This window comes from Notolepis coatsorum (assembly GCF_963971535.1).
Source record: "Notolepis coatsorum genome assembly, chromosome: 4".
NCBI lineage: Eukaryota > Metazoa > Chordata > Actinopteri > Aulopiformes > Paralepididae > Notolepis > Notolepis coatsorum.
The window spans coordinates 74,799,345-74,814,631 of record NC_140168.1 but is presented as its reverse complement, the minus strand read 5'-3'; the positions used below and the strand labels follow the sequence as shown (position 1 = coordinate 74,814,631).

The window sequence follows — 15,287 nt, the reverse complement described above, 5'->3', positions numbered from 1 at the left end:
TTAGCCACCTTAATTGTTAGTTTCATTGTGTGTTGAGCACTGACTTTTCAATCATTTTTGTTTTGCAATAAAAAAAAAAAAAAAAAAAAAACCTGCAAGAGAAGACGGGCCGCCTAAAAAATAAACTACGTCCGCCAAAAGTTGTTTACCTTCCGTCACAGATGACGTATGAAACTTGTATTATTGTGTAGGGCTGCAACGATTAGTCGACATAATCGACGACGTCGATTATAAAAAATCGTCGACGAGAAATTGTTGCGTCGATTAGTCATAAAAAAAATTAAAAAAAAACTCTATTTAATTTTTTTTTTTTTTTTTTTTGCACTACCTATCTTTGTGAGAGTGGCTTCTCAGGGTTCCAGACAACATCATAACATGATGATCCCATAGCAAATTTTGGACATTGAAAACATTGTTCCCCTGCAGGAGATGATGATCAGACTAGACACACAATACATTACACACGCACTCCTCTCACTCACACACAGCGATCAGAGTAAGACACACACATACACACTCCTCTCACTCACACACAGCGATCAGAGTAAGACACACACACATACACACTCCTCTCACTCACACACAGCGATCAGAGTAAGACACACACACATTCACACTCCTCTCTCTCACACACAGCGATCAGAGTAAGACACACACACATTCACACTCCTCTCACTCACACACAGCGATCAGAGTAAGACACACACACATACACAAATTACACAGTACACACACTCCTCTCACTCACGGACTCCTCTCACACACAGCAAACAAACGTTATTTAAAGTACACTTCCACTTTAATTTGTATTATTTAATTTATTTATCTTGTTATGAGAGATTGCTGTATTGTTCTTCAAATACATTTTCATTTAAAGTGGCTTAAAGATCCAAATTCAAATGTTTCATGAGTCATTATTTTAATTTGCTATGGGATCATCATGTTATGATGTTGTTGTTTGGTCCTGACAAGAGTCTCAAAGTCTGGGGTGATGGTAGACAAGCAACTCTGAGGTCATGCTCAATGTCCAATCTGTTCCTCTGCTCTGTCTTCAGCTGGACCAGAGCTGAGAAGCCACTTTCACAAAGATAGGTAATTATAAAAAAAAAAAAAAAAAAAAAAAATTGTTGTTGTTGTTGTTGTTTACATTGGTTTTCGATTAGTCGACTAATCGAAAAAATAATCGGCAGATTAGTCATTAGTTGCAGCCCTATTATTGTGCATTACTTTCTCTCCACACCGCGGAGGGAAAACTCCCACTTGGGTAGGGAACTCTACGCTCTAGTGTCTGGGGTCAGGGTTCTGCGACGCCGCGCTCTCAGAAGCCGTACTTGGCCTGGGTCTGCCGGCGCGTCAGCTTGTTTTCCGCCCAGAAGTTCTTCAGCTCCAGCTCGCGCTCCTCTGCCTGGAAGTAAGAAGATATGATGTATTTACAGGGTATAATGATGATAATAATAATAATCCATTACATTACATTTATATAGCGCTTTTCTAGACTCAAAGCGCTCCCCACAATGTAGGGGGGAAATTGCCTCCTTCACCACCACTGGTAGCACCACAACCTTGGGCTACGCATGCTCAATGGCTGCCATACACTGGCACCAGGCACACATCACACTACACAATGGCTGACCGGCTCAGGAGACAGGTATTGATATCAGCCAATTAAGGGGAAGGGATTATTAGGTGGCCTTGATGTCAGAGACCTGATTGGGAATTTGACCAGGAACGTTGGGGAACCCCCTACTCTTTAAGATAGGCGCCCTGGTTTCTTTAACAACCGAGATTCAGTAAGGACCTCGGTTTAGCATCTCATCCGAAGGATGGCACTCGCAGCTGACTAGTCCAGAGGACAGAGTGCCCCCTGCTGGACAACAACACCACAGCCTTGACCGGGGCTCGAACAGGTGATCTTCCTATCGTGAGTCCGGAGCTCTACTCATGTAGCCACGCTGCCGGACAAACCGCTATCTGCAGGTTTCAACAAGTTAAACGTAAGACTTTTTCAGACCTTTTTAAAATCATTTAGAGCAAAATTTCATACCAATTTCACAGCCATACTAGCAAAAAAACTGAACATTGACATTGCACTGGCAGCTGCACTTGCTGCATTTGTGCTCCAATTAAAATTCTCGCACATTCCATACAAGCTCACGCCAGACGCACCAAGCTCCTGGTAGCCCCACAAAAAACTACTTGAATACAAAAACATTGAATGATTTAATATTATTTAATCTCCCGGTAGCCCCCTAAAAATGTAATACATGTGCAAATGTGGCCTTAAATTGAGAATTATGAATTTGATAAGTTTTAAGACTTTTTAATAACCCTGCAGATACCCAGATCTTTTCTGTCCCCGTTTTTCTGCGCATACGTGAACACTCCAAACAATCTCCGACACAAAACTCCACGGGAGATGGTCTCAGTTGGGTTTGCTTTTGACAGTGTTTTCACTGTTCAGTTTGATCTTCATGTACAATTTTACCCATTAGGTGAGTCTTCTGGCTAGTGTTTTGGCCAGAATGTTTTGATCCAATGTTTTGATCTGATGTACTCTTGATCCGAATATACCATCTTTATATGATTGTTTATACATTTTAAGCAGATAGGGGGCTAATAGACCACTAAACTTCCTTGTATATCTCATATACCTAATCTATCTGGACCCAAACTTTTACCATTTTTCAGGGAGCCAATTGATCTCATCATTTCCTTGCATGTCATTTTGGCATTTAACACATTCATGGCCAACCACCATGCTTAAAGGGCCAACCACGTATATATACGTGATAAGCTTGTTTTTGCTTTTATTGCATTTTAATAACTTACTCAATGTCACGGAGCGGCACTGCAGATATACCCTACTCTTGGGATTCGGAAAAGTGCATTACCGGCCAGATCCTGGTAGTGGCGCTGTCTCGAGAATGGAGTACTCCTTGTTTTCAGACCGGGTGTTATTTGTTTTTCATTCTGGCCTACTTTTTCTGTTAGCCTGAAGCTATGCCTTCATCAGATCGCATCGAATACTTTTTGCGACGCCAAATTCAGTATGCAGTAAAGGAATATAGCATCAGCCAATGGACATATTGCACAACATATTGCATATAGCATAGCCAACCCTCTCATCAGTGTATGAGGCTTCAATAACGAATGCCGTTATTGGTAATCAATAATCAGAAACGACTTCCCCCGCCCCCCCCCCCCTTTCATGCATTCATGGTGGAACATGATATCGATCATATGCATTTTGATTTTTATCTCTAGCTCGAAATGCCAATCGATTTACCATCGATTTAACAGCTTAGTGCCCTGTAACCAGTGTTGGGACTAACGCGTTACAAAGTAACGCGTTACAGAAACGAAGTTACTTTTTGCCGCAACTAGTACTCTAACGCATTACTTTTGAAATTCAGTAACGCTACTTACGTTACTGAATGGTTCGTCACTGCGTTATTTGCGTTATATACGGCGTAGATTGATAGCGAGCGGTAGTGATTATTATTATTATTATTATCCTCATCCCCACCCGTGTAGAATGATACGAGGCGAGTCTGGCCACTGGCCAATCAGAAGTGTGGATACCAGAAATGCGGCTACGGAAAGAAATAGACCCTCTCTATTGTAAACAAAATAAACGCTCGCTATGAATCTACATAAAAAGAACGCAGTAACAAACTAACAAACCATTTAGCAACTACTTGGAGAGATAATTAATATACAACATGGAAACGAGATAAAGAACATGTTTGAGGCGCTGCTGGAGTCAACTGGACTAACGTAACGTTACTACATCTCGACCACCGCAGACTGGTGAGTGCAATGTGTTCACTGAAACTCAAGTTGATCAACGGATTTTGACTGTACGAAATCTGCCAGGGAATCTCATAAGTCATAATACTAATCAAACAATATAAATATAGTCCTTTCATGCACAATTGATATCCTAACTATTCTAACGTTGCAATGCTTTGATTGATATCTTAAACAACGTTGCAACTTGCAAGATGGTGAATGAATGAATGAATGAAAACTTTATTTAACAGATTGCAGAATGGGTACAATACAGTACGGCTCAATACATACAATTGTTAAGGGGATGCAGACCTGAGAAAGACGTTTGTCTTGTTTCCATCAGGGTCCCCCATTTTCAATTCATAGACATTTATGACATACACAACATACATGACATTTATGGCATAGGGACATATAGGTATTTAGTACTGATACATTTGTGACATAAACGGTATTCAAATATACAGTACTGTTACCCCTAGCTTTGGGTAGGGCGTTCCACATTGTTGTGGCATAATTGCGAAACGTGTTTAGTCCCTTGTTTGAGCCGAATCTGGGTTTTACATGATTTGTTGAGCTTCCTCTGGTGTAGTGGTTGTGGTATTCACTGACCTTTGGGAAGTATTTTGACATGTACATGGGTACCCCGGTCGTATAGTGTATCTTGTAGACCAGGCCCATTGCAAGTTGTTGTACGTCTACTCTAAGCCATCCTAGGTTGTCAAAGTGGGCAGGGGTGAGGTGGGTTCTGGGGTTCAGGTCAAGTAGTAGTCTGACCAGTTTGTTTTGTGATGTTTGTAATTTTGTTTTAAGCGCCTTTGAGGTACTTTGGTACCATGAGGTGCAAGCATAGTCGTAGTACCCTTGAATTATAATGGTTATAATGAAACGCTCCGGCGACATCAAGGCTGTTCCTTCAACCGCCGCACTTCTTATTATATCGACTCGGGACAACATTTGTTTGTGTCAGATTTGTGTTTGTATCTAGACCACATTGCTTAGCAGAGTTCGGTGATGTGAATGGAAACTGTCAAGTTGATCAACCGATTTTGAATACTATCTGGGGCATGGGACTCGGGAGCAATCTTTTTTTTTTATATTTTTTTTTAAATAACTAAATAGTTACTTTTCACAGTAACTTATTACTTTTGGGTGTAAGTAACTAGTACAGTAACGAAGTTACTTTGAAATGAAGTAACTAGTAAAGTAACTGAGTTACTATTTTTCAGTAACTAGCACAACACTGCCTGTAACACGTTTTGCAGGAATTAGCCTAGACCAATCCGATATAATGTTCATATTCACGACGCTATAAAATAGGAACGTATTGATGAAAAAATTATTTCTTTATGGCATATTGAAGGGAAGGTTTGTAGTGTCAATTGACAATGACAATAGACACATAGCAATAATTTAAAATATAGATTTAGCTCTACAAACAACCTCACGCATAGTTAAACCTTGTTATGAGAAGCTGGCCTTATAGAGTGGGGCCTGTCTAATCCCAGTGGCCGTCAATGTGTTAATGCCCTACGATCTTGTTGGTTCAGTTCTGGTAGTTTACATGTATCTAGAAGTTCTTGCATATTCCTTTAAAGGTTTCCAATAATAATGAATGAGAGGTTTAATCATTATCATTAGTAAAATAAATTACGTGATTTGGGATTCTAGGTATTCACAGAATGTTGGACTAAGGAGTTGAGGATCAAATCGTAAACCTGTCAGAAGGTGAACATTTAAAAAAAGAAGTAGTAGTGCTGCTTACCGTCTTATATTCCTTATAAGAGACAAAATGGTAAATGGCTGCATTTATATAGGGCTTTTATCCAAAGCGCTTTACAATTTGTTCCTCACATTTGACCCATTCACTCACACATTGGCAGAGGCAACCATGCAAGGTGCCGACCTGCTCATCAGGAGCAGTTAGGGGTTAAGGGTCTTACTCAAGGACACTTGGACACACTGCCCGGGAGGAGTGGGAATTTAGTCCTCATTGTCATTTCTCCCTTTACTGTGTGTAAGTGTGGGGGTGTGTGTGTGAGTGTGCATGTTACTAGGTAACACTAGGTTATTGGTCAATTTATTCTGGCTTTGTTTTATAATGTAGTTTTATAATGTAAAACCTGCGAGAGCTCCCGATATACTTTACGCTGTATCCCAAGTTCCTCTCACAACTGGCAGTCTCCGCACTAAACACTAAACATTTTGACGCTCGTGTTGAAGTGGTGCATGAAGTGGATAAAATGACAAAGAAATCATGTGATCTTCACCTCGTCTTCCACAAATCTTATTAAATCCTGTGGTAGATTTTCCCAAGCTCAAACTCATGAAACCACTAGGGGTGGGAAAATGCTATTGAAGTTGTATTTTCCTTGGAAGCTAGGTCTGCAGCTACTGGACGATACTGTTAATGGTGGGACCAGTGCACACACATTTTAGAATAGTCTGAATGTTCTCCCCAACAGGTAGTTAAAATACATGGATTTTAGAAGGCTCATATTAGTAAATCCCTAAAAGCTTTTTATAATAGACTACAAGTAAAGTGACTGATTAGCAGTGATGCCACAGATTACTTGTAAAAGTAATCTGATTACAGATTACTCCTTTAAAAAGTAATCTAAGTTACTTTACTGATTACTTGATTATCAGAGTAACTTAGTTACTTTGAAAGTAACTAGGTTACGAAGTCGTTGTCGTTCCCCCAACAGTTTTTTTTAAACGCTTTATTGAAAGTGCATAAATTGTTTTTAACTTGTTTCTCTGCACATAACGTAAATTGTTAAACTAGTGCTTCAGCTTCTGTACCATCAAGTATGGTAAAGCAACAGTCTATGATGCTCACAGCATTAGAGCAGCCAGCCAGTGGTTTTACAAAACCAGTGTATCACATCTAACAAATGCAGGCTGAACTATTCAATTATATCAACTGTAACTATTAAATTGTTTTTATAAATGTCTCTCTATAAACATACAATCAGTCTCTCTTTAACATGTAAATTAACTGTAAATCTGGCAAATAAGAGCTTTTGCTCTGCCACCATCAACCCTCCTGTACCTAGTCGTCGAAGCGTCGGCTAGTGTTGTGATTCCAGATGCTTTCAATGCAATTGGATGTGCTGTTTTTAGCGGTAGACAGTATTTTGTTTCCTCCGTTTTTGCCAAGCGTTTTGGGTGGAATTCTCCGGACGACGGAGCCCTGCTGTCACACGATTGGCGCATATGTCACATGACGTGCTGTGAAGACCCGCCCTACTCTGCCTCTGATTCGCAGACTGTGGATGGGGAATGTGATTGGACCAAAGCAGAGTCACTCACAGACAGAGGGTCCAGTCACGCCGTGGGACACATTCTTGTATTTAACCCTTTCACTGCCACACAACGTCACTCCCAAATAAGAAAAACAGCTCAAAATGTATTTTTGACTGTCGAAAACGAAATAAAATACTGCATTCCGCCTGCATTATGAATTTATGATGAGATAGTAACGAAATAGTAACGCACAGCCACTTGGACAAGTAACTGCAATCAGATTACTGGCTTTTAAAGATTAACGCGTTAGATTACTATTTTCGGGGAAAAGTAATCAGATTACAATAACGCGTTACTTAGTAACGCGTTACTGGCATCACTGCTGATTAGATTATGCACTATTTGGTCTGGGCAAACTGCACCTGAGTAAGCAACCCCCCAGGACATCATTATATGTAAATAAGACAGGATACTGGTCAAAGTTGGTCGGCCAGCTTTGAAATTAGAACAAAAGACTGTGTTTACCAAAACAGGACGCTGAATCCAGCTGTTAGCAGACGCCCGGTTGTTACCATTTACAGGCTTGCAGCTTTCTATAGAAACGCTGAGAGCGGACACCCAGTTTGGGGGTCATAAAGATAGGACACAGAGCTTCAAAAGGAAGTTTCAGATAACACCAGCTGAGACAAACGGCCGGCAGAAAAACGCCTCTCCTGGTTTGCAGGGAGAGAGAATCAGCGTTCAAACTAAAACATTGGTTTAATATAAGAATACACTAATTTAGTGATAATGTACTTGATTAAATAAACCTAACTTAATAGAAGTAGAAAATAATAAATAGGTTCCATTGGTGTAAAGTCTAAATCAATCAGTAAAAACAGTTATAAAATAGTGTATTCATCTTTACAAAGTATAGTCAAGCTATAGAAATCAATCTGTTTACAATATTGAACTGATATTCATATGGTCTAAAACAGGTTTAAGCATCAAATTAACTTCAAAGATATTAACCTAGATTACAGAAAGTAAAACAGTTTGTCTTATAAACCCACAATAGGTTTAATCTATGTTTAGGACACTAAGAAATTCGGTGGAAAGACTAAATTAGATGTTTAAGCAAAATAAGCATTACTTTTGATTGATAAATCTAATGCCAGATACATTTAAACGCTAAACTAAAGAATTCTCTAATCAAGAAACAGCCTGCCCTGTAAAATTTACATCTAGCTAAGATATTTCCTTATAAGGTAATATCCGGCGTTAGACCTGATTCAAAATGACCGAGTATGCGCCTCAGAATCTCTCTCTTCTAAAGAGGTCCTCCCCTCTGACGTAAGATATCAAGGGGAGGAGGAAAGGCTTTAAAGACTAGCACTCTAGTTAGAGAGAGCAGAACGATCGCAACAACAACACGCATGCTTTTTGACCTCATCCCCGACTGGAAGCTGATGACGACGAGCTGAGAAGGAAGAGACGAACAGCGAGGAGACGAGAAGAGATACTTTAATTGTAGTGAATTAGTCTGGAACAAAGATCTGAGGGCATAGTCTCGGGAATCTGTGTTTCATTGCACGTTTTGAATTCAAGCCTTTGTTATTTCACTTTTGCTTGTGAAATAAAAAGCGGATTTTGTACATTAGCAAACTCTCATCGTCTTCATTTCATCCTCCTGCTCCGCCGTCGTTACAAGGCCATGCTTGGCCTTTTTAAGTAAAAGGGAATTAGTAAACGGACAAACACAACGCAGAGTATCATAGCTGGTTCTTATATATATATATAAATATATATAATTTTTTTTTGTGCTCCACAATGGTGTCCATCCTTTTGAGAATGCCAATTGAAAATGAGTTATCCTTAATTTACACAACACAATTGTGTGCCGCGATATCACAATATCATTACGATATGATCCAATACAAGATACAACAAGATAATGCCACACAACGATGGTTGGTGGTAATTGTTTGCGGTACAGATTGTTAAGCACTGGTTACATCAACATGAAACATCAGACATCAAACTCCCAGCTCCCAATCCCCACAATAAATACATATATATATACATAAAAACATACAGGACAGTCACAGTAACAGTGTCAGTCAGTGACAGATGCTTGCCCGTCTGTGCAAAGGGGGGCGGGCCAGGGTGTTCAGTGTATGGACTGCTGTGGGGAAAAAACTGTTTGTGAAGCGTGTGTGTCTGGTTAGAATGGACCTGTAGCGACCTGAGGGCATGTGCTGGAATAAGTGGTGTGCTGGGTGAGAGGGATTGTTGACTATTTTACCAGAAAGATGTTCTAACATAACAGGGCTTTCCCTAAACAATGGTAGAGGGGCGCAGCGCCACTATGACTATGCACCAGCGCCACCATGTGTTTATAAAAAAAAGAAGGGCCAACTATTGGCAACTATTGTGCAACCTTATACAATGTACTTAAATACATTTACCCTTGGTGTTTGCTATTTTATTGAAATTATGTTTTTAAGTTGCAGGAAATTACAGCAAATTACTTTCTTTATTGCAAATGTCTTTGCCTTGAGGACGGGGGGCACAGCCCTCCTCTGGACCACCAGCTACTTGCACCATCTTGTTTGAAGACTCTGGGGAAGCCCTGGATAATATAGAATTATTGTGCGGCCATCGCAGCAGCCCTAGTTTGTTCCCCCGCCAGACAGCGCTGCCCGCTCACCTTGCTGAAGGACTTGTGCTCCTGCTTCTCCTCAGAGATGTTCTTGGTCATCCACTGCTGGTTGCCGCTCAGCTGGTCATCTCCCTTGATCTCCAGGAACTTCACCTCCTCTTTCCCCCGATTCCTCTTCCCCTGCAGTCTCATGAACTATGGCACAAGAGAGAACCCCTTCAGAGATGGTCTATATGAGAACCCCTTCAGAGACAGTCTATAAGAGAGAACCCCTTCAGAGATGGTCTATATGAGAACCCCTTCAGAGACAGTCTATAAGAGAGAACCCCTTCAGAGACAGTCTATATGAGAGAGAACCCCTTCAGAGACAGTCTATAAGAGAGAGAACCCCTTCAGAGACAGTCTATAAGAGAGAACCCATTCAGAGATGGTCTATAAGAGAGAACCCCTTCAGAGACAGTCTATAAGAGAAAGAACCCCTTCAGAGACAGTCTATAAGAGAGAACCCCTTCAGAGACAGTCTATAAGAGAAGTCAGAGAACCCCTTCAGAGACAGTCTATAAGAGAGAACCCTTTTAGAGACAGTCTATAAGAGAGAACCCCTTCAGATAAAGCCTATAAGAGAAGTCAGAGAACCCCTTCAGAGACAGTCTATATGAGAGAGAACCCCTTCAGAGACAGTCTATAAGAGAGAACCCCTTCAGAGACAGTCTATATGAGAGAGAACCCCTTCAGAGACAGTCTATAAGAGAGAACCCCTTCAGAGACAGTATATGAGAGAGAACGCCTTAAGATACAGTCTATATAAGAAAGAACCCCTTCAGAGACGGTCTATATGACAGAGAACCCCTTCAGAGACAGTCTATAAGAGAGAACCCCTTCAGAGACAGTCTATAAGAGAAGTCAGAGAACCCCTTCAGAGACAGTCTATAAGAGAGAACCCTTTTAGAGACAGTCTATAAGAGAGAACCCCTTCAGATAAAGCCTATAAGAGAAGTCAGAGAACCCCTTCAGAGACAGTCTATATGAGAGAGAACCCCTTCAGAGACAGTCTATAAGAGAGAACCCCTTCAGAGACAGTCTATATAAGAGAGAACCCCTTCAGAGACAGTCTATAAGAGAGAACCCCTTCAGAGACAGTATATGAGAGAGAACGCCTTAAGATACAGTCTATATAAGAAAGAACCCCTTCAGAGACGGTCTATATGACAGAGAACCCCTTCAGAGACAGTCTATGAGAGAGAATGCCTTTCAGAGACAGTCTATAAGAGAGAACCCCTTCAGATACAGTCTATAAGAGAGAGAACCCCTTCAGAGACATTATATAACAAGAGAGAACCCCTTTCAGACAGTCTATATAACAAGAGAGAACCCCTTCCAGACAGTCTGAATAACAAGAGAACCCCTTCCAGACAGTCTATATAACAAGAGAGAACCCCTTCCAGAGACAGTCTATATAACAAGAGAGAACCCCTTTCAGACAGTCTATATAACAAGAGAGAACCCCTTCCAGAGACAGTCTATATAACAAGAGAGAACCCCTTTCAGACAGTCTATATAACAAGAGAGAACCCCTTCCAGAGACAGTCTATATAACAAGAGAGAACCCCTTTCAGACAGTTTATATAACAAGAGAGAACCCCTTCCAGAGACAGTCTATATAACAAGAGAGAATCCCTTCCAGACAGTCTATATAACAAGAGAGAACCCCTTCCAGAGACAGTTTATATAAAGAGTCTCATTGAGACTCTCTCGAACTACAACACAAGAGAGAACCCATTTCAGAGACAATCTGTATAACAACATGTCTTGTGTGATGTTATAATTATCTGCATTTTGAGGTGAAATGTGAGTTTTAAAGATGTTTTAAATTAATAACCATCACTGCAAAAGGGGAATCACGCAGTAAGTGGTTGCCATGGGAACTAAGGACTCTCTGGCAGAAACCACCAGATGGTGCATGCATAGAAGCTGGTCTAAGTGGGAAAGACACATTTCACTATCGCAAAATGTTCTTCTTTGACCAAATTAACCATTCAGTGTCATGAGTCATTAACCAGTTACTTCAATTATGAAAGAAAAGCAATGATATACATTTTATGACGGATTCATATATACAGATGGCTCCCCATTCAAAGAAATAGGGGCCTGGTTAGTCTCGTTAGTCCCCGTTATCAGGAAATAGCTTCTCTTTAGAGGGGACAATAGACACTGATCCCACCCTGGTCTCATGGTTCCAACTATGAGAACAACATAGGTGAACGGCAGGGGTGTGGAAATAACTAATAAATAATGTTATCTCCATACATTGATATGAATGTGTACATCTTCAGATCTGCAATGATCTGTAAGATTGAATTTACCTTTTTTTTTTTTTTTTTTTTTTTATTATTTTAGAGATCGATGTCATACTGTGACACTGAAATGAAAAAATATGTCATCAACTAAAATATACAGTACGTCACACCCCGTGCCTCTCCCTGCCGTCTGCAAGTGGCTAATCTTGAGTTTCCGACCCCCCAGTAAGCTAACCATGGATAAATCCAAAAAAAGGAAAGTCTGAGGAAAATTTAATTCAGCGTGGACAGATTAATTTGCTTTCACGACTAACAATGCAGGCTTACCTGTAGCCTATGCCTGATATGTGGTGCGAAATTTGCGAACAACGATTACTGTCATTTTGATTACTGTAGTTTGGCTGGTATGTAGCCTTGGTTAGTGGCTGCCCCACCAATGTTTTACATATAAAAACGCCACTGTGCGTGCACGTGTATGTGTGTGTGGGGGCCTCCACAAGAGTCTGGCCCAGAGGCCTCTGAATTCTTAATCTGGCCTTGGGAGCAGCTCCAGACTTTATGACATCACAAGCCTTACTTCTCTGGTTTATGGCTTTATGAGAGTAGGTAATGTTCACACATTGTTTATACTTTCCTGGGCCATGGAAATAACTAAATAACTCATCTTAATTTGGGTGGTGATGATCTCCCCCATAACTTGTGCACACAAGAACAGTCGTGACTGGGATGTCAGGATGAACACCTGGTCCAGGATGTAATACTGGATATTGAGTACTCATTGCTGAGACAGCATGAAGGCAGTACGAGCGGAGAAAAACCCTTTTAGCAGCTCCAGCTAGAGAGGTTCTTACCGGAGTTTGTGCTCTCTTCTTAACAGGTTCATCATTATCAGCGTCCGACTGTTGATAAGACAAAATCACTTTTACAATCATTACCAACACCTGCATATACAGGTGCAGCTCGATAAATTAGAATATTGTGGAAAAGTTATTTTATTTCAGTAATTCAATTCAAAAAGTGAAACTCTCATAGATTATAGATTCATTACACACAAAGTGAATTATTTCAAGCCTTTATTTGTTTTAATTTCGATGATTATGTCTTGCAGCTCATGAAAGCCCAAACTTCTGTATCACAAATAAAATAAAATAAATATATGTATTTTTCTTTTGTATATAGAAATGTCGGCCTTCTGAAAAGTATGTTCATGTATGTTCACTCAGTACTTGGTTGGGGCTCCTTTTGCACAAATGACTGCATCAATACAGCTAAATATGTTGACTTTTCCACGATATTCAAATTTATTGAGCTGCACCTGTACATCCATCTCTTTTTACAGTGCATTGAACAAATGTGGCAGAAATGGCCAATACTCTGTTACCCAGACCCCTTATATCAGATTAGAATTATTACTATTGTTATTGCACTTTACTGTTACATTTGCACTCTGGTTAGATTCCCACTTATTTTTGTTGTACTGTACTTGTGCTGTGGGCAGTCGCCATGCTTTGGGAGTAGGGAGGAGCGAGAAGAGCCATCCTTTGCTGGGTTTGCTGGATGTTTCTTCCGAGTCACTGTCACTGCTGTAGGCTACTAGAGACATGTCTGTCAAGTCAAGTCAAGAGTTTTATTTGTCACGGCATACAAGTATACAATGAAATGCGGGGGGTCTTGCCCGCAACGATTGTGCATAATACAATAATAATAATATAATAAGAATCCAATAGAACGACATTGTGCAATAATACAAGTAATCAAAGTAGGGCATATCGGTATATGTACATGAGTTTTTACAGAGCATGGTAGGACATGCTAGGTCCTGTGGTAGTGCAATACACTGTTAGCTACGGATGAGGCACTGGGTCTTGTACACTGCTATACAATGCTATATTATACAATCTCAAGTTATACTATACTATTCTTAAAGTGTCCTTTCCTTTTGTAAAGTGACCATAAGTGTGAGCGTGTGCAGCATGAGTGTGTGTGTGCTCATGTTAAAGTGGCTGCTAGTGTGTGAGCGTGTACAGTGTGTGTGTTGTGTGTGTGCTCATGTGTGCTTGTGTGTGGAGAGTTCAGTGTTCAAGGCTCTGATGGCCTGGGGGAAGAAGCTGAGCCGAAGTCTCTCTGTCCTAGTTGCTGGTGTTCGCAGGCGTTTGCCTGACCGCAGCAGCTTGAACAGGCTGTTGTTGGGGTGTGAGGGTCTTTCATTATTCTGCAGGCTCTGGATTTGCACCTCTTGTTATATAGGACCTGCAGGGGTGGTAGTGCAATACCCGTGGTACGCTCGGCTGAGCGTACCACTCTCTGTAGGGCCTTCTTGTCCTGTGCCGTGCTGTTTCCATACCAGGCAGTGATGTTTACAGTCAAGATGCTCTCTACAGCTCCGGAGTAGAAGGACTGGAGTATCTTCCCAGATACTCTGAACTTCCTTAACTGTCTCAGGTGGTAGAGACGCTGCTTCGCCTTTTTTACGACTGAGTCTATGTGTGTTGTCCATGTCAGATCCTCTGAGATGTGGACCCCCAGGTACTTGAAGCTGCTCACCCTGTCCACGGTACCCCCGTTTATCCTCAGTGGTGTGTGTCCCCCCTGCTGTCTTCTCCTAAAATCCACGATCAGCTCCTTGGTTTTACCAATGTTCAGGAGCAGGCTGTTGTCCTGGCACCAGCGTTCCAGTACCTCAACCTCCTCCCGGTAGGCCTTCTCGTCGTTGTCCGAGATCAGCCCCACCACCACTGTGTCGTCCGCAAACTTCACTATGGAGTTGGAGCTGAACTTGGCCACACAGTCATGTGTGTGTCGTACTGTACAAGCAAAACTGTACATTGGAATATTGACAAGACCATTGGAGGGGGTTGTGTTAGGACATTTACAGGGGCCAGTTTCGAATTGCAGTCTCCCGTAGGTGTTTTTTGAGTGTTTTTGAAAGTGGGTAGTGATTCACATTCCTTTACAGCTTTGGGTAGGGCGTTCCACATTGATGTGGCATAATTGCGAAACGTGTTTAGTCCCTTGTTTGAGCCGAATCTGGGTTTAACATGATTTGTGGAGCTCCCTCTGGTGTTGTGATCGTGGTATTCACTGACCTAAACATAGCCACAACACTGGTAAACAAACTACCCTCCCACTCAGGGCAGTATGGGGTAGAACACATAGTAGCATACTACAAGAACCTAGGCGTCCACAAAGACGACTTCAAACTGGAAATAGTAACTACAGATGAGGTACTCAAAAAACTGAGCGCCCTCCAACCAAACAAGGCCACTGGCCATGACAACATCCCCTCCAAATTCCTCAGAGACTCAGCA

At 41.2% G+C, this 15,287-nt stretch overlaps 1 protein-coding gene across 1 annotated transcript; it reads right to left on the bottom strand.

The window, feature by feature from the left end:
• Positions 1–1,318: 1,318 nt before the first annotated feature.
• Positions 1,319–13,582, bottom strand: LOC311226567 (proline-rich protein PRCC-like; the record flags this gene model as incomplete). The annotated part of the gene is made up of 3 exons (XM_084311987.1): positions 1,319–1,405; positions 9,731–9,877; positions 13,463–13,582. The coding sequence occupies 3 exons, from the start codon at positions 13,580–13,582 to the stop codon at positions 1,319–1,321; spliced, it is 354 nt and encodes a 117-aa protein (XP_084168113.1).
• Positions 13,583–15,287: the final 1,705 nt, after the last annotated feature.